General features: G+C 32.6%; 2 protein-coding genes across 3 annotated transcripts; one reads left to right on the top strand and one right to left on the bottom strand.

Annotated features, from left to right (window-relative positions):
- The first annotated feature begins 11,773 nt into the window (after positions 1–11,773).
- Positions 11,774–15,032, top strand: LOC130719674 (long-chain-alcohol oxidase FAO1-like). The gene is made up of 3 exons (XM_057570285.1): positions 11,774–12,034; positions 12,790–13,062; positions 13,182–15,032. The coding sequence occupies exons 1-3, from the start codon at positions 11,774–11,776 to the stop codon at positions 14,925–14,927; spliced, it is 2,280 nt and encodes a 759-aa protein (XP_057426268.1). The 3' UTR covers positions 14,928–15,032.
- A 202-nt stretch (positions 15,033–15,234) lies between these two features.
- On the bottom strand, positions 15,235–24,854 carry LOC130716831 (phosphate transporter PHO1). Of its 2 annotated transcripts, none has more exons than XM_057566839.1 (15): positions 24,482–24,854; positions 22,650–22,730; positions 22,249–22,489; positions 20,412–20,739; positions 19,922–19,970; positions 18,870–18,941; positions 18,624–18,753; positions 17,792–17,912; positions 17,104–17,353; positions 16,843–16,947; positions 16,704–16,748; positions 16,440–16,592; positions 16,022–16,300; positions 15,807–15,943; positions 15,235–15,546 (listed from the first exon to the last, which is right to left on the bottom strand). In XM_057566839.1, exons 1-15 carry the CDS (start codon positions 24,710–24,712, stop codon positions 15,456–15,458), a joined length of 2,313 nt encoding a protein of 770 aa, XP_057422822.1. In that variant the 5' UTR covers positions 24,713–24,854; the 3' UTR covers positions 15,235–15,455. The 2 variants fall into 2 exon arrangements, with proteins under 2 accessions (XP_057422822.1, XP_057422823.1); XM_057566840.1 differs by having other exon boundaries at positions 20,412–20,730.
- Positions 24,855–26,346: the final 1,492 nt, after the last annotated feature.

The following is a 26,346-nucleotide window of genomic DNA, read 5'->3' as shown; positions in this document are numbered from 1 at the left end:
ACATCACAGTCCTCTCATTCTCTCAATCGCATTCTTCATCTGTAAATTCACAATGCAAATTTTGCAATAGCACACCTGACCGGTTGACAAACCATATCTCGAACATAGTGAAACATGCTTGTATTTTCATATTTGGTAATAATTTAATTTTAATCAAAATAATCTCTTTATACCTCAAATTTTCAAAATTGGATTGTAGACCCAAAAAGCAACACAAATGTGTGAAGAAAATAGAGAAACAAAATTAAGAAATATGAAGTGGATTGGAGGTTATTAGAACCCAACGATGCGGTGGAACACTGTTTTTAACAAAATCCAACAACATCTTAAACCAACAGAGCGTTCGCTCACAACTTAAAGGGGTAAAGTTCACAAGAAGTAGTTGAACAAGTAGCTTTGGGGAAGTGCGATTCACGTTCTGGGGTTCAGGTCGCAACAAAACTTTGAGGCATGGTGGTGCCATGGGGTTTCACATTCTGGGAAGGTGGCCGCCGTGTTAAAGGGAGCAAAGGCTTGGTGGTAACCGTTTGTCGTGAGAAATATGATTTGGAGATAGATGGGACTTAACAGACAAAGTCGATGGTTTTTTTAAATTTAATTCAGTAAAGTTATTTTCATAAATTAATGTATGATATTGTATATGCATTACATTTATTTAAATTTTAACTAATTAGTAATTATTTTTTATTAGTGACGAATTTGTTTTCGTCACTAAAGTTTGCCTTTATAAAAATGGGGTGGAGTGTAGATTTTAAAAAAGAATGGGGTGAAGTGTCATTCTTACAAACCTTGAGGGGGGTGAGTGCATTTTACTCTATTAATTAAGAAGCATAATTGAAATAAAACTAGTATTTGTTGTAATGCACATTTAATTTAATCTTATGAGTAAATTTAAGAAAAATGCTAGCAGTACTCTCTCTAGTACTCTCAATTTTATTAGTTAAAAATCGTACGAGGTGGGCCACTAAAATGTAAGTATCACTGCTTCCAATTTAAAAATGTGCTTTTAAATTTGGAAAATTCTAAAACTTGCCGGTGGGAAGTGTAGTGGGAGGTGGGAAGGGGAGGTAAGATGAGGGAGGGTGGATATGGTGTTTAGAGGAAGGTGAAGAGTTCAGCCATTCAGGGTGGTGGGATGAGTGGGAGAAGAAGGAAGAGGAAGAGACATGTGGTGGTTATGGGGAAACTGATTTGGTGATCATGGAGGGGTTTGGTGTGGTGGCCGAGATGAGTTTGTCGTGGTTGAAATGAGTTAGTGGTCGGAATCTATCATGTGGTCGTTATGAAGGGAGTAGATAGAGGAAGGGGAAGAGTAAAAAGACTAGCTTAAAAAAATTAGAGGAATCCATGATGCGAAAAATACACGTGGTCAACCCTCAATTGACTAGACTCACTACATGAATTGATGACGGTAAAATTGATGACACGTAGGCAGAAAAATATCAATTAGCTAGATCTATTGCAAATATTTTTTTTCCAATGAATCTATTGCAAATGTTTTTTTTTATTATAAGCTATCCCACGTAGTTTAAAAAAAGAAGAAGTTAAGGTACATAAATAATTAGTTAATTTGTCAAACACATTTGAAGAACTTATTAAACTAATTAATTTTTTAACTAATCAAATAAATTTTAAACTGGCTTAAAAGTATTAGCAAACACTGAAACACATTCCTTAAAAAAAAAACACTGAAAAATAATTATAAATTTATAATACCGAACATTGATATTACTCCAAGCTATTTGAAATAAAATAACTAATCATGTTTTGAGTTAAATCCAAGTAGCTTTTTCTTAACTTTTAGACAGCTTCTATTGGCTTCTATTTTCCGCATTTATTAGTTGCAATACAATTATTATCCTAAATTTTTAAAATAAACTATTGAGAGATTGTGATCGAGCTTGTGTTTATATTTACATGTATTCTTCATCAAAGATAATATTATTCGACATGAGCTAGAATATCCCTGCATCATATAGTAGAGTTGACTCTCTTATATTGTAGAGTCTTTTTAATTTACAAAATACAACCCTCGAATCCGAAATCTTATTTTAAAAAAACAATAATACCATCATATGTGATTGTGATGAGCTTGTTTGATTGTTTAATTTCAAATTGAATAAAAGATATGCTTACACTGTAAATTAATAAATTAGTTACCTGCATGTGCTTATTTCATAGAACTGAAAATCAATGTAAGTAAACAATGCAGTCACCATTATAGAAAAGGTTGTTGATATTTAGGTGACATAACATCATATATCCATATAACTTTTCTGGAATAAAGTGGAGCGAGAGGTTTGTTGGCATGTAGGTGTAGATATTAGAAGCGTATAAAAACTTTTCATTAGCTTTTAATAAAAATATAAAAAATAAGGTGTAGATATTAGAAGCGTATAAAAACTTTTCATTAGCTTTTAATAAAAATATAAAAAATAATAATTAAGTTTAAATCTTAACACTACATGCTCATTTTTTTTTGAAAGACATGCACTACATGCTCATTTTATTATAATATAATATAAAATTATTCATGCAATAAATGTACATATCCACTTATCATGCGCTTAAGCGAAATCTAGATCGCTAAGTCATAGAGGCTATGATACTTTGTCAATCAACCAATTACCCAAAAAATTTAAGTTGTTGGGTAAGAACTACATGAATGATTTTATATTATATTCTAATACATTTTACTAGCGTCAAATATTAGCATTGGTCCCAACGTCAACGTAAATTAGCAAAATCGTTGCAAAACCAACGTAAAATGTACAAAAAACTGAACTGCACATATATAATGGTAGCGTCGGAACGACCGCTATGTTGTTGCGTAAGCTAAACCGCTGAAGCGTCGGTTGTAAGACACACTAAAACCACTGACCACTTAGCGTATGCCCAACGTCAATTAGTGAAGATTCAGAGTCAATACTAATTTCCCCGATCAACTTAGTGTCAGAATTGACCGACGCTAAGTTGAACTCTGATGGACCCATCTAAAAACTTGTCGTCCTTGGCTTCTCTGCCTCATTGACCTTATAAGCCCCCTCTTCCCTCAAACCCCATCCACACACTTCTCCCTAACCCTCATCACCGACCGGGCCCCTACTTCCCGTCATGCTGCCTTGCCGCACCCCTCCTTTGCACGCCTCCTCTCCCCCTCACCTCACCTCTCTGTTACAGCCCACAGTTTCATATATTCATAATTGATGTAGACATATATATTCATAATTGATGTATACATATCTTAATTGAAACCATGTGGTAATCGTTGGACAACTTCGAGTTCCAAATATTTTGTTTGTAGAAATATACTCACGCGATATGGAAATTGTTCACCTCTATCATATGTTTAATATATAATGAGGTCGGCAGATGAAAAACCAATAATGATGAGATTCTATGAAATGTGACGATGTTGAAATAGAGAACTCTCATGTTTTGATTTCGAACACTTATAAATTGTATAAAAAAGTGAGACGTACAATATACGAATTATAAGAAAGATATGATTATGCATTATTTTGTCCTACAAATTCATCTTTTTGTATGAAAGTGTGATATAAAATACAGTTAAAATGTTTTAAGCTTATTGTTGATTATAAGATGATTATTAATCTATGGTGTGCTTGAACTAATATGACTTCTAAAAAAGTCAAATAACTGTATCATGTAATGTGAAACTAATGAATTGAAAAATTGACCGAAGTGATCTATATATATGTATGACAATAGAGAAAAGACTAGTTAAAATTGTCTCAAATGCATTTGTATAGAACACAAAGCTTAACGACCATTGCTTGTACATAATCATTATTTAACTATATTTTTTAATTCAATAATGGGATCTCTTAAATTCATAAATCCTAAAGGCTATTATAGTTAGGTTTTACTTCTAGTTGTTGATAATACTGAGAGTTTGAAAAAACATTTCAGAGACACGAATATAGCCCTTATTTTTTATTTTTGTTTGGAAAATGTAATGTTTTAAAGAAAAAGAAAAGTAATACAATTTAATAACCTACCTAGAATTGAAAACATGCAAAAGAGTTTACATACACTCTCACGGTTTGCACACCTGTCTTTGATTATCCATACAAGAAAAACATGCAAGTCTCTATAAGTACACCCCCATTGTCAAGTCAAGTAATTAACTACTATAGGACAAAGACCTTCCAAAACCAATTTTGTATCTTCTGGCGAGAGAGAGAAAGAGAGATGGGGAGAGAGTACTGTCATCCTTTGCTAAGAGGTGGAAGAAGAGGAAGCAAGTACACACATGCATTTTCTTCAGCTCAGATGGAATCACTTGCAAGCATTTGCGAGACAGTGTTGCCTCCTCTGCAGTTAGAATGTTTGAAAAGTGAACCAAAAAGCAAGGCAGTGCAGTTCTTCTGGAAAGCTTCTGGCTCTGAATTCTCTGTCCCTGATGAGGTACTAATACCACTCTGTTTTTCTCTGTATCACAAACTGTATAGCTTCATTTTTGGAAACCTTTCTATAATTGATTTTTAACCAATATCAATTATTTATTGGAAAAAAAACTTCTGTGAATGGTTATTTAGTGTCAAAACTGGTTCTGAGGAAAGGGAATATGATCAAAACATGCTATATGTTTTTTTTAATTGCTTCTAATTTGCTTGATGCTTAAAATTAGTCACAGGAAGATATACAATCCACTGAAGATTATTAGTACAAGATAGGGATAAGGAGGGGTTTCCTGCAAATTAATGATTGGGATTTAATATTCAGAAAAAAAAGTGTCATTGGATTAAAGAGCACAATATTACCAACAAAATGTCAGTCTAGTAGTAAAAAAGCTATATCATCTTATGAATGAGAACACAAATTTGAATATAAAAAAAGACATTTGTTAAAGGACATACGACCGCTTTCGGAATGAGTAGTAACATACGTCAAATTAACAAAAGGATATATGGTCTGGACATGGAGGAAGAGATCCTCTGCAAGTTTGAGGTAATGTCCTTAGGATAAAATTTGGGACATATTCGTGTGGGGAAAGAGAACAGAAGAGAAGCGATCGGAAATGTTTGTCACCATGTGCACTTGTTTATGCTTTTCGGTGGAGTCATCATTAGAAATAATATGAAACTAATAAATAAGGTAGAAAATTGTATTAACTTTGATTCAACATTCCTGACACATCCTTTTTGTAAAAAAAAAAAACGATTATTTTCGGAAATTTGAAGTTGTTACTAATCTGCATTCTTGATTGATATAATCATATAATCACTAGTGTTTTTTACCCGCGCGTTGCATGAGAAATATTTCTATTGTATTTAATACATTAATTAATACTTTGATTATTAAAAATATATTAAACAACGAATGAAATAGAAAAGTCAGAATTGATGAGTAAAGTGGAGATAAAGACTTCTCTTCTAAGCCCGATTGAGACCAAGAGGAACTCGTTTCACATTCTTCGTAAATATGAAGACGATAACACAAATCATAGATATAAGGAATTATCAACATATTAATCTTAAAAAAAATTAATGTGATAGTAGCACAAATCAGGATTGTGTAAGATATATCATAAAGTATAACATTATTGTGTTTATTCCAACTAAGTAGGGATGACAATGGGTAGGTACTATAGTACCATCTTCATACCCGCGTTTTTAAAAATTACATGTACTCGTCTCCATACTCACGTGTGTAGCAACTCGAAGCTCCCCACCTTTAGACAATTCAATGTCATTACAGGAAGCTATCCATCTTTGCCAAAATCTAAATCTATGGATGACAATGGGTCTCAAAATCATAGGGTACCCGCAAAAAATACCCACTATGGGTATGATAAAAAACCGTTAAATGGGTATGAGGTTGAGTATAGATAATTACCCGCAAAAAATAGTGGGTATGGGTGCGGGTATGGGCACTATAGTACCCAACCGGCCCATATCCGCACACATATATTATTATTATTATTATTATTATTATTATTATTATTATAATTATTATTTGGGAATATATTAAAAAATTAACTTAAGCTATAGCTTTCAAACTCACTCTTTTTAAAAAAAGTTTGGGATATATTAATTAATACTCTAAAAATAAATAATAAATAAATTAAGATAAAATTAAGAAATAAACCACCTAAATCCTAATCAAATCTAAAATTTAAAATTGTATTTGTTTTACTCTAAAAATAAATAAAAAATAAATTAAGATAAAATCAAGAAATATACAATATAAATCCTAATCAAATCTAAAATTTTAAAATGTATTTTTTTATGAGAATTAATCTGAGAATGACACGCGTTATTTTTTTTCCAATTAGTGAATATTCTGCACCCTAGAAGATTTTCTTTTCCTCAATCCTTTTGCTTTTGATTAAGAAGAGAAAAGCAGGAATCCTTGAAGCATATGACATCTTACAATTAGTTGAAGAACAAAATCAATTCATGAAGAAGATTGAAACAGAAACCCAAAATGAAGTCTTGAAGAATAAAATACCCTCCTTCACCAATTTGAAAGGACTGTGGTGAAAGAATTGTATTTAGTGTATTTGTGAATCTTGGGGTGGAACCCTTGTGAAACAAAAAATCAAAGGCACATTTCAGTCAAGAGAAACAAAAAATAGTGTATTGCCCCATATGTGCGCACCCCAACAAATTATTTATATGTGAGAAAAAAACAAAATAATTCTCCCACCCAAAATAATTGTGGTTACTTCACCAATAAACTTATACTAACAATCAATTTAAATTTAAATATATAGATCAAAGTAAGATAAGTCACCCAATTGACATACTAAAACTTGAGTATATGCAAAACTAATGAGTTTGAGGAAAACATGAACCAACCTTAAGAATGGGCTAAACATACTCATGAAGATTAAATGTGAGCTCTTCATATGCTTTCATCAATTTGACTGACATGTGCATCATTAAAAAAAATAATAGTAAGTTGTGCATCATTCACATACAGTGCAAATAGTATGCTTATACACACAACTCAAACATGAAGAATAAAAACGGGCAAAATTTGAGAAATGAATATAAATTCAGGCTATCGTAAGTTTCGTAAATTTCTATAAATTATACCAAAATCTGGTTTAGAATGGTTTCACACGCATGAATTTCTACAAACTATACTAAAATCTGGTTTAAAAAAATACAAAAGCGGAAGAAGAACAATAGAAAAAACATTACATCAGAATCAAAACATTACGTCTTCAACAATGATTCGTCAAAGGGTCTATGCAAAAATTTGTAAACTTTTGGATCAAAACACACAAAATATGTGAAATTTAAGAATCCAGGATTGAATTACGAATAAAGGATAAACTGAAATGGCACAAACCATCAATCACAACATGATAAACTCTTCTTCACGTAACATCATCTTACGGCATATCTCTGTCCTGATCACGACATGTGGCAGAGGTAGAAATAGCAGCTATCAAAACTCTGCGTGTCCATGGTAGCTTTGTGGACCCTCAGCACCAAATTAACTCACTTTTCTTAGAATTAACATTAAATAAATAATAAGATTAATTAAGATAAAATCAAGAAATAAACAACCTAAATCCTAATCAAATCTAAACTTTAAAAATGTACTAAATAAAGATAGATAAAAACTACCAAAATTTAGCAAATCACAATAAAAAACTCATAAAATCCTGAATTAAATAAAAATATGAAAAATCAATAAAAATACCATAAAAATTCATTTATACTCTAAAAGTAACTCAAAAATAAAATAAAATATTTATTGAAATTAAAATTAAAAATAAACAATAAATAAGAATAGATAAAAACTATCAAAATCTAGCAAATCACAATAAAAACTCATAAAATCCGAAAATTAAATAAAAATTAATTATTATACTCTATAAATAAATTAAAATAAAATAAAATATTTCCTGAAAGTAAAATTAAATAAATAATAAGATAAAATTAAAAAATAAACAACCTAAATCCTAATCAAATCTAAAATTTAAAAAAGGTACTAAATAAAGATAGATAAAAACTACCAAGTCTAGCAAATCACAATAAAAACTCATAAAATCATGAATTAATTAAAAATCCGAAAATTTAAGAAAATTTAATTAATATACTCTAAAAGTAAATCTAAAATAAAATAAAGTATTTCCTGGATTTAAAATAAAATAAATAATAAGATAAATTAAAATAAAATTAAGAAATAAACAACCTAAATCCCAATCAAATCTAATATTAAAAAAAGTATTAAATAAAGATACATAAAAACTAATAAAATCTAGCAAATGACAATAAAAACTCATAAAATCCCGAATTAATAAAAAATTCGAAAATTCAATAAAAATTAATCATTATATACTAAAATTAAATTTAAAATAAATTAAAAGACCAAATCTTATCTTTTAAAATAATATCAATCAATTATTTTAGAATATATAAAATTAAAACATATATCAATTGAAAATTATATCTTCTAAAATAATATCAATTAATTAGGTTAGAATATATAAAATTAAAACATATATCAATTGAAAATTATATCCTTTAACAAATTGACACGTGGAATAGTTTTTATGAGAATTAATCTGGTGCTGACACGTCACTAAGAATTAATCTGGTGCTGACACGTCACTATGAAAGTTCTTCTTTTCTAATATATATTGATATTGATATTGATATTGATATTGATTGATTGCTATAATCTCACTTTTCTGGATGAATGGTATTTTTATCCATCTATTACTAATAAAATTGTGCTATATAAATATGAATATACATCACTGCTTTTAAATGATATGGCAAAATTTAATCATAAAGGAGAACAATCACACTTTCCCAACTCAATTCTATGTGAATAAAATTTTATCATCATTACAGTTCTCTAAAATGGTTTTCAAACTTTTAAAGTTGATAACTTTGATTTTGTGTGTGTTAAATAATAAAAATAATAAAAATTAATGGTTAGCTGGTGATTAATTTAAGAGGATTGATTCCCATTCAACTGAGCTTCAAAACTAAATTTATGAATATACGAATAATTAATATTACTCTTTCAGAGTTAAATTAGATAAATAATTTCTGATCAAAAAGTTTATAACGTATAATTTCTATATATTTTTGAGCAAAAATGATTTATTCAAATTCAAAGGAGAAGTACTATTTCACATAGGGAGGAAAGAAAAAAGAAAAACGCAAAACCAACCCAAAAGAACAACGAAAACCCAACAGAGAGAAAACAAGATAAAATCAAGCCAAAAACCTAAACCACCCCAAGCACCCACAAGAGCCCCAAAAGCAAAACAAAACCCAAGAGACTGGCACGAAACACCTACATGCCAACCGACCAATTCTCTCTAAGATCCTCCGCCAAACCACAAATAGCCTCCGAAACACCATACCCCCAGATTTTTCCAAATATTAGGCATTCGTAGCACGAGTGAAAAAGCCGCCAGAAGAAGGAGCAAGATCGACAGGAGGAGGGATGCATGAAATTTCCAAGTTGTCTGATTTTCTAGGACGCCCTCAAGGCCTACGAGGAGGTCCATTAGAACACTTTTCACATAATGTTTTTTCCTAGGACGACCTCTACGTCGCGGCTTCAGAGGAAAGAACTCGAGAACTAGATCATCCTCCTCCAAAATGATACCCTCTTCAGCCAAAGAAGAAGAAGCCTGAACTAGAGCCTCACCCTCATCTCTTAGCAGACCTGCCAATTCGTGGTTCATAGAGTCAACCCCAGAAAGAAGAACATGGCCACCCAAATCCCAATCCTCCTTCGGCAAGGCCACATCAAAACCGCAGAAAGAACCAGTGGGAGCACGACCCAAAATAAAACCCGACGATGTCGAAGAACCCAAAAAAAGTGCGTTGGAAGAACATACTCCTGAGGTAGACAAAGGAATACTTGAAAGAGAACCAGCTTGGGTTCTGGTCAAGATATACTAATATTTTAAAAATTGGACTAATAATTAAATCAATCAACGCATTGGTTCATGATTCACTAGTTCAACTGTGGTCAATCATAATTGAACTGATGATAATTAAATATTTAATATTATATAATATATTAAATAATTTATTAACATAAAATGTTAAGAATTAAGTCAATTTAAATTTTATATTGATATAAATCAGTATAATGCATAACTTGTAAGATAAAAATGAATAATATAATAGAAAATGAGAGGTGCACTGATAGTGTAAACTTGTTTTACACATGCTTCCAATTGATTTCCGCCACATCAACGATTTATTAATGTACTTTTTTTTGATAAGCCAAAATTAAAAAAATTTATAACCACTTAGTCCTATGTGGCATAATGTGATTGAATGTCAGTGCAAAACTTTTTTACACTGACGGTGTATATCCATTAATCTCATAATATAAAGATAAAATACAAAAAGCCATGTATGTGAGATGTTAAACTAAACACGAGACATTTTTTTGGGGTACAATTTAGCTTAAAGAAAAACAAAAGACAACACACTAGCGCCTCATAAACAAGGTGCCACGATAGTCATCCGCAATAAGAGGAACAACAACCAACGGAGGAGCATCCAAGCACTGCATCCCGCAATCCCCACGAGCACCCTCCTTAGCTAAAAGATCCGCAACCGAGTTGCCCTCACGGAGAATGTGCTCAAACTTAACCACCCAACTCTGATCAATCAACCAAGCAAACCACCGCAGCATAGACATGAAATACGAGACATTTAGTGAAATAAAATATATTTTGATTGAATTTAAAATAAAACAAATTGTTTTGTGAAAATTCTTAGGATATTTTAGATTTTTTAAAATATTATAGGTTTAAATTTGCTCGGGCCGATTTAATAGCACCAGTTTTGATCTGTTCGACTATTTATTGATCGCTTTTCACCGTTTGTGAGGTTTGCTTGTTTTTCCCTTCAAATGGATTAGTAACTTGACCAATTTCCGGTTTAACTAGTCAGACCGGCCGATTCGGTCTTGTTTCTTAACAATGGATAAGATAATACATGATAGGACAAGATAATTGGATAATGACATTATAGGATAAGAGCATGATAGACTCTTATCATATCTTATGCTTGAGGTGGATAAAATAATAATAGAATATAATATAAACAATGAGAAATGTATGAAATTTCCCATCGAATAGAAAGTACAATATGTTTTTTAAAATTTAATTTTTCTAAATTAATTTTTTAAAAACTTAATTATTCAATTAAAATTAGTTTTATAAATTTACAAATGAGATTATTTTTTAAGGTAAATGCTATTTTAAAATTAACAAAAATTAAAATTTTAATTAACTAGCAATCTAAATTAAAATTAGATAGGTAACCAATTGGTTTTAACTTAGTAGTACGGAGTTCCAAATAATAAAATCTAATTAAAATAAAAAATATTATTAAAAGTATTAATTTTCAAATAAGTCTGTATTTAAAACTATAAAATATTCTATAAGTACCAAAAAAGGATTATGTTGGGATCGATTCCTGACGGGTGTAGTTTATGTTTTCGATGTACTAAAAAAGGATTGTGTTGTCTACATATTAGGTTTTAAATTTTGATAGTGTGTTTTTAAAAAGCATATTTTTTACCTGCCAATTTTAAAATTGGATGTAGTGTATTTTGAATTAGCACAAAACTAGTTGGAACTTAGGGTGAGAAGGAAAAAGATGAAGGTGATAGGTGAGATTGAGGGAAGAAGAAGATGGAATGGGGTATTTTAGGATTTTGGAAGAAAAATGTGTGGTTTGAGGTGCTGAAATAACTTTCCATAACTTTAACTTAGCGAGCCCAGTTGATGCTGCCCTCGATGATGACGCAGGCTATAGTGGTTGCTCCCACGTCTTTTCTTCCTAGCACTTGGTCTCTCCCGGATGGGGACTTTGTGAAGGTCAGTTTTGATGCTCCACTCTCTTCTTTAGGGATGATAGGTCTAGCTTATGTTGCTCGTGACAAATATGGTTTGGTGTTGGTTTCAGCAACCTCTTCCCCAATGAAGGCTTTCTCTCTAGTGGTGGCGGGGGCTTTGGGTTTGCCAGGGGCTTTGGGTTTGCCATGGGCTTTTGTCCACAAAGTTAGGTTTTTGTCTATGCATTTGTTTTGGAGGTGGAAGCAAGCAACTATGGGAGCATCCTACCTTGACTATATTATTAGCGATTACCGCAATTTAGTGTCTTATTTTAATGTTGTTGTTTTTTTTTTGTTTGTGCGTCGTACTGATAATGTTGTTGTCTTGTTGTCGATAGTTTGGAAAAACTATCTTTTACCACTGGTTTTAGGGTCTAGATTGAAGAGGTCCCATATGAGATCTTTCGTTAATTCATTATGATGTAATAGTTTTGTGCCATATTTCCTATTCTTCTTAATATATGGAGCTTGTTTTTTTTTTTTAAATATATAGCGGTTCCAACTATTATTTAATTGATATATTTTCAAGGGTCTCTCTAATATGCACCACTTTTAGAGTGGTGCAATTTTACACCACTTACTTTGATCAGTTATACCAGGTCAACACATTATTTTTTTTTTTAAAAAAGTATCATTAAAAATTTGTTATATATTAAATTTCTTTAAAAAAATATGTTTTGACCTATTATAGCAGGTTAAAAAAAGAGGTGTAAAATTGTACCACTCTAAAAAGTGGTGCATTAGAGGTCACCTATTTTCAAAACTAATATTTTTACATTTATAAATTAATATTCTTTATGCAAGGGAAAGTTTGTAAGAATGTTTCAAAGTTTGTTGGAGAGTAAACCTGTAAAAGCACCATTACTTTATGCCTTTATCCCAAGTGAGTAATTACAATCTATTGATCTGAAATGTGCTCAGGTTGCAGAGATACTAGTGAAAAGAGCTCTATCAGAAGCATTGATACTACTGAGAGTGATTCTGTGGTTGTTGTCAACAAGGTTGGGCACTTTGCTGCTATGTGGGTCTCTCTGTCTGAGCAAAAGTTGGCCCTTCATCACCAACTTCTCAAACATTCCTTTGGACAAAAGACAAAAAGTTGTTCAGAAATGGCACAAGCATCGGTTCCTCACACCCATCAGACTTGCATTTGTTTACATCAAAACCCTTTGTCTCTTTGTTTTCTTCTCTCAGGCAAAACAACTTCCTTTATTCACAAATTCCATAGAGCACTGTTTTATTATTCTGCCTCCTAGTCCTATGTGTTTATGATAATGTGTGTGTGATGGAATATTCACTTTACTTGTGTGCAGTGTAATGACAAAGGTGAGAATCCAGCATGGGAAGCTATTGGATATCAGGTTGACACTGCTGATGAGATAACAAGCAATGTGAACAAAGAGAGGCCTCTTGAGAAGGGAATTGTAGAAGCTATGACTGAGAATAACTCGAGTTTGCCTCGGTCGCTTGCGCAGAAAGGTCTTGAAATCGATATAGATGCTGAAAACAACATCCTCAAAGTCAAATGTGATGTGGTAATTGTTGGGTCTGGTTGTGGTGGAGGAGTTGCAGCTGCTGTTCTTGCAAGCTTAGGCCTGAAAGTGCTGGTTCTTGAGAAGGGAAACTACTTTACTCCCAGTGATTACTCTTCTCTAGAAGGTCCTTCTTTTAATGAGCTTTACGAATTAGGAGGAACTTTAGCATCATCTGATGGTAAAGTGGCAATTCTGGCTGGTTCAATTGTGGGTGGAGGCTCTGCTGTTAATTGGGCAGCATGTATTAGAACACCAGATCATGTGCTTAAGGAATGGGCAGAGGATCACAAGTTATCACTCTTTTCAAGCCATGAGTACCTTTCTGCCATGGACATGGTGTGTAAAAGGATCGGCGTAACGGATCAATGTGCTGAGGAAGGGCTCCAGAATCAAGTTCTCCGAAAAGGTTGTAAGAAACTCGGTCTTCAAGTTGATTACGTGCCGAGAAATTCATCAGAGCATCATTACTGCGGGTCTTGCAACTTTGGTTGTAGAAGAGGAGATAAACAAGGGACTGAGGTTACATGGCTTGTGGATGCTGTGGATCATGGTGCAGTGATACTAACAAGATGCAAAGCTGAAAAGTTCATATTGGGAGATAACAAGGAAGGACGCGTGAGACGAAAGAAATGCTTAGGAGTGATGGCAAATGTCTTAACAGATAACATCACATGGAGACTGCAAATTGAGGCCAAAGTAACAATCTCGGCATGCGGGGCTCTTTCAACACCCCCTTTGATGATCTCAAGTGCATTGAAGAATAAGAACATTGGTAAAAACCTTCACCTGCATCCAGTGCTAATGACATGGGGATATTTCCCAGACTCAATTCCTGATCTCAAGGGTAAAAACTATGAGGGAGGAATAATTACTTCTATCCACAAGGTGCTATCTGAGGACTACTCCAAAGTAAAAGCTATAACTGAAACTTCAGCAGTGGGACCGGGATCTCTTTCCGTGCTGATTCCTTGGGTGTCTGGACTTGACTTCAAAGAAAGAATGCTCAGATATTCTAGGACTGTTCATTTCATCACAATTATAAGGGACAAGGGTTCCGGAGAAGTTAAGACTGAGGGTCGGATAAAGTACGAGTTAGACGAATCTGACAAAGAGAACATCAACGAAGGAGTGCAGCAGGCACTGAGAATTCTAGCAGCAGCCGGAGCAGTTGAAATAGGTACTCACAGAAGTGATGGCCAGAGAATTGAGTGTAGTGGGAATAATGAGAAGGAATTGAAGAAATTTTTGGAATCAGTGTCTGCAAAAGGAGGGCCAATGTCTCATGAAGAAATTTGGAGTTTGTATGCCTCTGCACACCAGATGGGGAGCTGCAGGATGGGCGTGACCGAAAAGGAAGGTGCAGTCGATAAGAACGGGCAGAGTTGGGAAGCAGAAGGCCTGTTTGTGTGTGATGCCAGTCTGTTTCCAACTGCAATTGGTGTTAATCCCATGATCACAATCCAGTCTACTGCATATTGTATCGCGAAGAGAATCCCAGAACTTTTGAGAATGGAAAAGAAGTAGCAGGTATTTTGTTCTTTCTTTCTTTCAAGCAAGTATACCATGCCAGTGTAGATCAATAAATTATGGCTCCCCAGCATCCTTTTATAGTTCCTATGGTCTCTCAATTCCTGCAAAGCTTTGTATAATGCCCTCAAAGAACTAGTTTGATACTATTATTCTCATTATGCAGTAAAACACTATTCTGTATTCATTGCAACCAGTTAAATTGATACTACTTCTATTCTTGATTACAGTTTAAATTAGATTAAACAGAAACAAGCCTCTAATTGCTTAAACCAAGGAGAAATTGATGATAAACAAAAGGAAAGAAATCAGAAGTTTTTTCTCCTTATGTTGATATAGAATGGGAAATCATAATTTTGAGAGCCAATTTACAGGATAAATGTCATTTGAGATGCACATTTTGCATTGCATAGGGAGTGATCTCACAAGTTTTAGGGATGACTCCCTTTCTGTTGCTCACAAACTCTCTGCCTCTTGTTGGTTACCACCCCTGTTGGACTTCTTTACTTGTATGAAAATTTGACCTCAGTAGTCAGAGTCATTCTCTCGAAATGGTAACGGAACTGTCTTCACTGCCCGGTAATGACCAACGTTATTTAGATGCTCATTTTCCAACCTGTTCAGAGAAGTTATGAAGTTCATCAGTGATTCTATGAATCTGTTCACTATTGACAACTGTTAATTCTGTCATTTCCACCCTATTTTTTTAATAACATCATTGTTCTAGCACAAAGTAGGTCTAAATACCTAACAGGTTGTGGTTTTAAGAGGACTTGTTTATTGACAAGCATTAATAGGATGTGTTACTTTAGCTGAAATAGGAAATTTAAAGTCTGCTTAAATCAATTTAATGGGATAAAATGTGAGAAATTGCACCTGTAGAAATTCCAATGCCCTCTTCGAATAACCTCAAGTGCAGCTAACAAAAACTCTAGCAATCTTGATTGAACATGCCCCACTTTGAAATGCATGAAAGTCTGAATCCATGTCACTCTTAGGACAACATTTAAGGCCTGCAATCCAATATCATTTTCTGACATTAAAAAACTTATGATTGTGATATTCAGATCAGAAAATGGTAGATAACTTACAATAGACATGTAGTATATGTTTTTGTTCTTTAGAACTAGATCATCTCTGAGCCATGGATTTCTGGATTTGGGATTCAGAAATCCCCAGTCCTTGATAAAATCCCAGTACAATTGATAAGCTGTGGCCACCACAGAACTGATTAAAAACATAGCTAACCACAGATTGTCATGCTGCCTGCTGTATGTTACTCTAGCCACTGCTGCCACCATTGCGGAAACATATTTACCCATGTTAGCCAAATGGTTCACATCACTGTCATCAAACCACCGTCTCGCGCACTGGTAAGAGCATGTACAATGGCAAAGAAAAAGTTCAATTAGAAATGTAACAAGTTCCAAATTCCTGAAGTAGTTGTTAGTTTTCTAGGTTACAATGTCAAACAGAAATATACAACTACTAATTGAATCCAAGTCTTACCTGCATAGCACGCCAATAATACGGCAAAAATGAGATGATATAAGTGATTTCCATGTATAGCCTTCCAGAATGGCAGGCCTCAGAATGGTGTGTTTTGAGAACTCTAGCAAAAAGATGACAACCTGTAGTTTGCAGATGCCTTAGCAATGGAATCTGTATCCAAAACAATAACATGCAAAATTTAATGTTAACTAGGATGCATAATAGGAAGATGTGAACTTAGGAAAAAAAATATTAAAAACTTGCTTGCTACAATAAGATCACCTGGCTAGTTAGTTGGTCAGCCATAAAAAAGTCTACTAGCAAAACCTGAAAAAATGATAAATCAGAATGAAATAATGTCATGTTCAGTTTTCTACATGTATGATATTACAAATGTATATTCCAATTGAGGGAAGCTTACCTTATAAATTGGAGAGCAGACTATGTTGCGAATAACACGGATGAAGCAGTACCGGGTCGGGCGATAGAAAATGTCCAACGGGCAAATGAGCAGCGCTATGTAAAACTGAAAATTGAAGTTCACAGTCAGCACAAAAGTTTAACTGAGTTAAATACCAGACATGACAATGACATTATAAATCACTTTTTTTCTGGTTTTCAAGCTAACTAAGCTAGTTGGTTTTCAAAAATAAGGAAAAGCAACAATGCTCGTTAGACGAACCAGAAGAAGAATTCCAGGAAGAGCATCAATTTGGCCTGGAGAAAAGCCTGCAGCTCTTAAAAGCAGGTGTAGGACCATTGCCCCAACCACAGTTGTCATCAAGGAAGCGCTTATCAGAAATGCATCTCTGTGCTTGAGTGCTGTGCTGGGTGAGAATTCAAATATGAAATTGTAGTTGATTCTTGTACTCCTCCACATGTACAAGTTGCATCCATACATAAACATGTGCAGGCTTAACAATGCAAACACACTGCACAATATCATTCTAACCATTAGTGCACTTATAATGTAGGCACTTTTGTGTAAATTCAGCAAATTAAATATTCAAGGCAAGTTTTTACAAACTGCTTGGCTTAAGTATGCTCAATTTCATTGTTTATATTTATAAAGATGAGTTGGATTAGACAGGATTTTATAATCTGCTTAGGAAAAGTTTTTCTCTCATTTTTACCATTATCAAGAACTTGGCACATTGGCAATCATTTCAGGGCATTTAACAAATATTATCTGATAGTTAAATGAGAGTTTATTTGAAGCTGGTTTCTCTACTTAGTGCATGTTTGAAAACCCTTTTACAGTCAATTCTAAAGCTAGAATCAGTTCTGGGGAGAATATTTTGTGAGTAGCTTCGGAGTTTCAAAATTTATTCTGATGAATCAAAAGCTGATCCAAGTATGACATATAGTACCTGAAAACAGGATAGACACTATCCATATAAGCAGGTTCATTACTGGCGGAGAAAATACCGCACAAATGGGCCAAGATTGCATATACACAAAACAAGGATACAAAACAACCTGTGGACAACCCTGCAGAGATAGTAAATAGGAAATTAAGGATCATAAGTAAGGTGTTAAGATGAATAGCACATGTAACTTGTGTCTATTTTCTATGAGAACTTTTTCCCACAACAATTTAGCACTTATGTAATATTCACTTGGTTTGAGTACGTATACTCCACTTGAGGAAATCATAATCAAGCTGGAAACATCGACATTCTAGTGGGGCTAGCTCTCCAAGGGTTTTTTTTAGGACACAAGACTTTGAACTCAAAATCTTGTTTAAATAAAATTAAACATGTACAACTTGAACTAACCATTCATTGCTAGCATTTATGTTGTATTCAAATTAAATTATCTAAGTACAACTGTTTTTGTACAAAATTTGCAAAATAGTGGGAGAGAAGTGTATTATTGTTGATGTGATAGAGAGATAGGTAGTAAAATGATTTTCTAAATAATGTTGTACAAAATCAATGTATGAATAGTATAACTCATTCAAATTTGACCCATCAACTAAGTGCATCCACACAATGCACAAATTAGTGGCTACAGGGCCATTGGTTAGTAGCATTGCATCATTATATTATTTGGCTTGTGTCTTAGTGCACTAAGTGTTAACCTCAGATATTGCACTGCAATTTGAAGTGGCAGTGTTGCCATTATGCAAAAAATATGTTACTAGTGTTACTGAATGTATGGTGCAGAAATGGACAGACAGAGAAAGAAACATTATATTACCGACAAGGAAGGTGACCATATGTGAATCTTTATGTTGTTGTGGTCTTAAAAACTTCATTGCCTTTTTCCTATCATTGTTGGCGAAGTGCTTTGTGAATATGGTTTCCACTTCGTCCATTAGTCTAACAACCTTAAAAACCAAATATTTTAATCATAATAACTTTGATTAGAATACCATATAACCCAATCTCCACACCAAGATCAAAAGGTACTTAATTAAAAGGAGTGGCTTTCCTCAACATGTACCTGATCAGAACTAACAAAATGTGATCTCTTCACTTCTTTTAAATAGTTTCCAGAAGCTTTTTGACAAGACACCTGCTAGATCATAGGAATGTTGTTAGATTTGAACTTCAAAGATCTTAGAGATTAGAGAAGCTAAGTTAATTGAAGTTATTAGTTGCAGAAATAAATTATCAATGCCAAGGAAGTTCATTTCAATATAATATATATGGCTTATCAAAATAAATCAATGCCAAGGAAGTGAATTAAGTCACAATCGTGTATTGCAATTCGACATTATTGTTAAGATGTCCCACACAATTAACTAAAGATATAGCTACATATGTCCACAGTCTCTTAGATAGGTAAATGTTTAAGTACACATTAAAAGTTGAAGTGGTTATGTAATGGTCCTAAATACTTTTATTTAAATACATACTTTTCTTATGCACTCAGACTTGCACAAAGAAAATTAAATTATTTTAAGCTAATCACATACTTTGTCAAACAACTTTAATCTCCACTATCAATTAAAGTTCAATAGATGCACTATGAAGCTTATTTATTTATTTTTTGACGGTAAACTATGAAGCTTAATTTAAATTCAAAGAAATATGACTCCATCACTCAAAAGGGGACATTGAAAAGAGAAAATTGTGGTTCTGCCACTATCTTTATCCCACGTGTAGTGTCAGTCAAATATAGTGGGGTCGAAAATCAGGTATTCAGGTTGATTTTCTCAATCATGGAGATGGTTGGTCTGGTTGCTAAAACTCTCACAAGCTTTATGTGAGAAGTGTAGTCTTCAAGGGCAAGTTAGGTTGAAGTATGAAGAATAATATGACAACAAATGACTAATTAATTATTGATCAGAAAATTGGCTAAAATTCCTCTTCATTTTTGTCTTTACTTTAGCAAAATATGTGATATGAATGTGACCCAAGAGAACTTTATTCCTACATATATAGCAAATTTGTAAGTAACTAGCTAATGAACAAAAAGAATAATATCTCATCGAATCCCTCTGTATATACTAGGGTGACAAAAGAAAAGATGAGAATAATTTTAAACCTTACCTTGTCAAACTTCTTAAGGATTTTTGAAAATGCTACCATATTCAGTGAGCTGCCAAAATAAAGATTATTTGATTTAGAAAAATTGCACAATAATGAAAGATGCTTATAGTAAGAGCATAAAACTTACTCAATTTGATCTCATCACTCATCAGGCACCATTTGAAAATTAGGTAGGTTTCTCACGTAACGCAACAAAAAATAATGTTACTTAGATACACATTTTTGGAATGAAAATACTTCGATGAAATGTGTTTAAAATTGGTTCGCCGATGAACTATATTCTTACCTCTAATATTTAGTGACTTCCAAGTTAGAACTCTAATTGTTAACTCTAGTATTCAAATTATTTTAATCCGGTTCCAATTTCTTTAAATAAATTGACTGTAACTTTATACTCATACCATATTATTTATTTATGTACCAAAAAAAATTTATTTATTTAGATTTTCTTGCCATTCTGACATCAGTTGCGATGGATGGCTCAAATTACCTGTATGTTTTGAGCAGGCCAAGGCCTCTATAGAGCTCCACAAAGGCACTTCTAATCATTTTCTCAGCACATTGAATCTTCCTCTTGTGAATGAAGTCACCGGTTGGATTGTTCACTAAATCCTCCCAAAGCATGCTTGTGATAGCCGTAATCGCCCGAGTTGGGTCAATTCTCATTGCCATTTTAGGCTTCAATCCTTTCTTCGCTTTTGACATCGTTGTTGAATTCACAAAACTCACTCCATTTCTCTCTAGTGTTGATATTACCTCATCCGTTTGTGAAATTTCTGAGTTTGTTTCGTCTGAGTCTCCAAAATTTTCTGCACCAACTAATATAATCATGCAACTTATTAATGATATCTATGTGGAGAATATAGAAATAAGAGCTCACAACTTTACTCTCTCTCCGTTCCTAAATAACTGACACTATTTTTACCTAAATTTTGTTCCTAATTATCTGTCATTTTACAAAGTTCAAGAGAGCATTAATTATACTTTACCAATTGTACCCTTCATTTATTGGTGGTAGGAAAAATGAAAAGTTAGAATTAATAAGAGAAATAAAGGGTATAGTAGGAAGTTAGATTGCAATTTTAATAAAACAAAAACATTAATTGCTATTTCTTAATACTTGTGCAACAACCTTAAAGTGTAAGTTATATAGTAACGGAGGGCGTATTGCATATGAATGAAAGTAAGAAAATGCTTACAAATGTTCTCAAATAAAAATTATAGTTTATATAATAAACAAAGTCTAATTTTCCTATGTAGCAAAAAAAAAAAAACAAAGTTTAGTCGGAGATGTAAAAACGTTTTCCACATAGATATATAATATATTCAATGTTAATTCATTAATTTACATTGTCATAATTCAATTGTTATTTAAAATGGATAATTGAGAGTTTTAATTGAATGTATTAGTAAAACTCTACGCTTTCGGTGTATATAAGTTAAATCCAAAAAACTCATTAAAAACTTTAAAATGTTTAAATAATTATTTAACTGTTTAAAGAAAAGTATTTATCTTACTAAAAATAAATAATTATTTAATATTTTATCATAAAATGTAAATGATTAAAGTCTTTGGAGCACTTTTAAAAATAATTTAAATTTTCAATATTAAAATAAACATAGTTATTTTAGTTCTTAATATATTAATACTATATTTTTATTATGTGAAAAATACTATATTTCTATTTTTTTATAAACATTCTTCGATATTCATCAATAAACATTTTTTTGTGTGATTGTTTCTTCTTCCAATAAATGACTTTCTAATGGTTTAAAAAATGATTTTCTTTCCAAGAAAAATAAAAATAAAAATGTCTTATATCAAATATTTATAATTAATGTCATTAAGACACTCCTGGACAAAACATTGAAGTTGACTTCTTGTTGGGACTACGTTCCACATAGTCATCCAAGTTCCATATGTTGCATGGTGTCAGCAAGCACTAATAGGAAAAAAAAAAAAAGGAATTGACAGCAGGAATTTCTTGAGTACAAATCTAGCTAACCGGGATGTTTGATTGATTTTATTACTGAAAAATTCAACAATATTAACAAAACCAACTTTTATACGTTCACGCCTAATTTCCCTCTTACATTTTATTTTCATCTCATTTTTCTTTTGAGATCTATTTTTTATATTCAAATCACTCGATTCATCATATCAATCACTTGTTTATCTACTGTCGATCTCTCTCTATTAAATTTTTAAATTCATGACGTGAAAATGTTAGCTGAAATATTGTGTTTATTCATTTTCATAAATATTTAAAGAACTAATCACACCTATTTATACAATATAAAGAGAAATTCCCACAGAGATAACTCACCCGATGAGTAATCAGAATCCCGGGTTGGGGAAGGGAAACTCCCTGTATTACTGTGATTACTTCCCTTTGACGACGGAGAATTTTTCCGCCGCCGATCACTGATAATTTGCTTGAGCTCAAGCAGAATCTGAAGCTGCTTGTTCAGTGTTTCTCCTTTCTCCACAAACTCACCCTCTTGTCTCGTGTAGAATTGGTTCACTTTGTTTAGCTCTTCATCCAGCCTCGCAAAAAACACACGCACCTGAAACAACAACAATTACTCTCTCATAAACAAACACCACCTAGCTGGCTAGCTCATTTAATTTAATAACTACACAATAAAAGAAAAAACAAAAGTACAATATTTCACAAGTTTATTGACGCAATTAAGTCCAAGAATAGAAAACAATGACATACTATACCTCATCCTCTTCTGAGAATAGCTGTGCAAGCTCGGTTTCGTAGATTTCTTCCCCGCTACCCTTTATGGTTTTCTTCCTCACCTGCACGCATTACATCACAATAATATTAATGTTACTTTTAATTATCTTTCTATATTTTATATATCGCATTGGTTTAACTATACATGGCTTTATATATGGGTGATCATTGACTATTGATACTAGCGGTGTATAAGATCCGGCCATGTTCATGGACTCATCTTGACCATGTGTCTTAACCCCACATTCCATTAGATTTCTTCGAGTTTAGAATGAGTTCAGGTTAAAAAATGGTCCGATCAATATTTTAAACCTAGTAAAAATTAAGTTAAACTCGTTCCAACTCCTCCCACAAACACCTAATTATAACCTTCCGTTCATGTCACATGGTCAAAGTTTAATTTTATCTTTTATCTCACATATATGGAAAATAATTTAATTTTGATGCACAAATTTTGTCAACCAATCAATTTTCAAATATTATCACATCAATCAATTATTTTTTTAAAGAATCAATTAAATTAAACAAAAAATATTTTAACCACATTTTAGAAATATGATTAATAAAAAAAAATCCTTACTTTAGTGCAATACATATTTACCTTTTTCTCTATGAAGATTGAAGAATGGTAGAAGTACAAATTTCGATATATTAATATTATGTGAATATTATTTTTTGGTTTTTCAAGGTATGCTCATCGTCGACGGTTATAATATTAATTTTATTGAGACTCAAAGATGTCATTAAGTGGATATGATCTCTTCCAATAATATTAAGTGAATATGATCTCTTCTAACAAGTACCTCTTGCTTTCGTGAGAGAATGAGAAACTCCAAAAAGAAAGTAGAAAAAGGTTCTCTAATAAAAGAGGCCACTAATACCCCCTTTAATTTGAGTCCTATATTTATATATATCCCCACACCATCATCTCGCTACAATAGTTCTGAGATACACTACTGTCGCTTTCCTCTCAACTTTTCAAAAATCTTGTTTTTTTCCTTTCTCACAACCATTCATTGTATTTACTCTATTATCACCAACCTCTTTAAAAAGAAAAAAACAAAGAAAATCAATTCCATTAATGTCTAGATATTAAAGAAGGAAATTAGCATTCACACAATCATTAAACTATTTAAATCTTTAAGGATTATTGACTGTGGTATAAAAAAAACTAGATGATTCTAGGATTATGTATCTGGACATCCATTTAAAAAAAAAGGATTATGTATCTGGACATATATATCATTGGAATTACAAAATTGTTACTTTAATTTTAACCATTTCCAAAACTGTTAAAACTTCTAATTAACCACAATGCCACTGTAAAGTCAGCCATATTTACACAAGTCCTTAATTTGTAACTTAAAAGGAACTCATTTCCTAAATTATTGAAAGCAATTAGTTGTCAGAAAATGATGTCACCTTTTTTATTTTTGTGCTTATCTTTTATTAAAGTTAAATGCATGCACTAATAGTCATTAAATGATGAAACACTACTAGACAAAGAGACATGCGCAAAACTCGCACCGAGTTTCTATAATTTTGGACATGCCATAATCTCACACTTCATCACCGGAAAACACCAGAACATACTGAAAATTAAATCTCTTGAAAGATTCATATGATTACCAGAACTTAGTAGAGGCGAAGCTCTGATACCATGTAGAAACTGTATCAGATTTTCACTAATTTGAATCATAATTATGCAATGCTATTTTAATGACGGATTACGGTCTTAATATAGATTATAATTTGAAATTCAAATACTCAATAAGTATAATGATACAGAATATTAATGACGAAGATCATTTACCTTAATGATATTGGTGATGTTATCTTCACTGCAGGCGAATTTCTTGAGAAAAAAGCCAAGAGAATCGAAAATGGAGAAACCAAAGTCCCCTCCAGCTGCTTGATGGGTTTGCTTTGGGACTTTGGAGAGCTTGATCCTCTTTATCTGCTTCTTGAGGTCCCAGTAATTAACAAAAGCCTCCTTCCATTCTGGTATGAGTTTAGCTTCTAGCTCCTTTGAGAACTTCACCATTTTATTTCCCCCTTTTTGTGTGTGGTGAAGAGAGGAAATAAACTAAAGGAGGAGGTGAAGAGGGTTGGGTAATTGTGTTGAAGAAAGGTGCATGGGAAAGAGGCTAATCTGAAGTGGGTGTGTGATGGTAGAAGCTGGACAGAGAGATTCTATGTATATATATAGGGAGAAGAGCCGTATGGAGAACATTCAGTTGAGTTTTTTTATTATTTTTTAAACCATTTAGTTGAGTATTATAGACACATGGTCTAAAGTTTTTTTTTTCAATTTATTAATACTAACTTGGAGTTATTTTGATAACTTGAATTATTAAATTTTAGAAAAGAAAATAATAAAAGATAATTTTAGCCAAAAATTAAATTATAAATTTTTTTCTAAAGGCATATGTAGCAACTTGTGCACTGAAATGATGTTTGTTGATGAATATGATGAGGGTATATTCATGCCTGTAAATCTTATCTACTCATTTGCATGGGAAGTTTGTTAAAAGATATTAACTCTAATTTTATTTTAATTATATTATATATTATAATTACCAATTTCTGAATGTATTCATTGTATAAAAGTAAAAATAATCATTTTTAAAAAATTAATAAAAAAAGCATTACTTACAAAATTATAAAAAAAAAAGCTTTTTGTTTGTTGCACAAGGAAAGTTGAGTAACATTTTTTACTTTTTACTAATTGCATAACATTTTTTTTTGTAGCGTGGGCTAGCCCGTCAACCCGCTTGTCTACCAAAATGTGGATTGAGTTGAGACTTTCAACCTAAATATGAAAAGTGGGTTAGCCCAACTCAGCCCGTATTTAGGCGAACTGATGGCGGGTCAGGCTTAGCCCGCCCTGCCAACCTTTATTGCCACCCGTAGTAGAGTATATGATCCTTAATACATGTGACTCTAGATGGGGCTCCTTGTCCTTCAATGATGAATGTCATTCTAGATATCTTTTTTCTCTGTGTAATGCGGTGATGGTGGACGTCAAAAGTAGATATCTATAAGACATAATGATACTCAAGTCAGTAAGTAAGGCTAAGAGGAGGAGAGTGTTATGCAAATTAACATGGTGGAATTAGGGTAGAGATATGAGTAGGCGGATGAAAAAACCAATTGATAGGAACCAAATTACTACCAAGATTAGAGTGTTAATTGTGGAAAGAGGAAAAAATGATGTACTAAGAGTATCTCCAATGCTAGGTTCTTAGTTCTTAGTTCTTTGCACTATTCATGTGGACCCGTGCCGCCACATGTGTTTAATCAACTCTTTGCACTATTCTTAGGGTCTGTTTGGTGGACAGGATAAGGAAGGACATGATATGATAGTAGGATATGATAGTAATCATTTCCTGTTGTTATCTGGTGTTTGTTGCGTCAGCAGGATATGATAACACTATCATGTCTCTTATCATATCATGTCCATCATATGTAAAAGTTATCCTGAGGGGGAGCTATGATAGAACTTATCCTGACAGGATATGATAATAGTTATATACTCTCTTTCGGTATCAGAACCTCAAATTAATTTATTTCAATATATAATGATATTAAATAATAAATAAATAAATACTATTTTTAATCAAATTAAAAATAAATAAATAAATAATTATTCATTAATAGTAAAATAGACTACTCACT

This window comes from Lotus japonicus, chromosome 5, assembly GCF_012489685.1.
Source record: "Lotus japonicus ecotype B-129 chromosome 5, LjGifu_v1.2".
Lineage (NCBI taxonomy): Eukaryota > Viridiplantae > Streptophyta > Magnoliopsida > Fabales > Fabaceae > Lotus > Lotus japonicus.
The sequence above is the reverse complement of the archived record's forward strand: the minus strand, read 5'-3'. Positions and strand labels throughout refer to the sequence as shown.

Coding starts and splice junctions, on each gene's coding strand:
- LOC130719674 (XM_057570285.1), top strand. CDS start 11,774: ATGACGCAGGCTATAGTGGTTGCTCCCACGTCTTTTCTTCCTAGCACT. Junction 12,035..12,789: donor CATGGGCTTTTGTCCACAAA/GTTAGGTTTTTG, acceptor AAATGTGCTCAG/GTTGCAGAGATACTAGTGAA. Junction 13,063..13,181: donor TCTTTGTTTTCTTCTCTCAG/GCAAAACAACTT, acceptor ACTTGTGTGCAG/TGTAATGACAAAGGTGAGAA.
- LOC130716831 (XM_057566839.1), bottom strand. CDS start 24,712: ATGGTGAAGTTCTCAAAGGAGCTAGAAGCTAAACTCATACCAGAATGG. Junction 22,490..22,649: donor TATTCTCAGAAGAGGATGAG/GTATAGTATGTC, acceptor TTGTTGTTTCAG/GTGCGTGTGTTTTTTGCGAG. Junction 16,948..17,103: donor TTCCTGGAATTCTTCTTCTG/GTTCGTCTAACG, acceptor TTCAATTTTCAG/TTTTACATAGCGCTGCTCAT.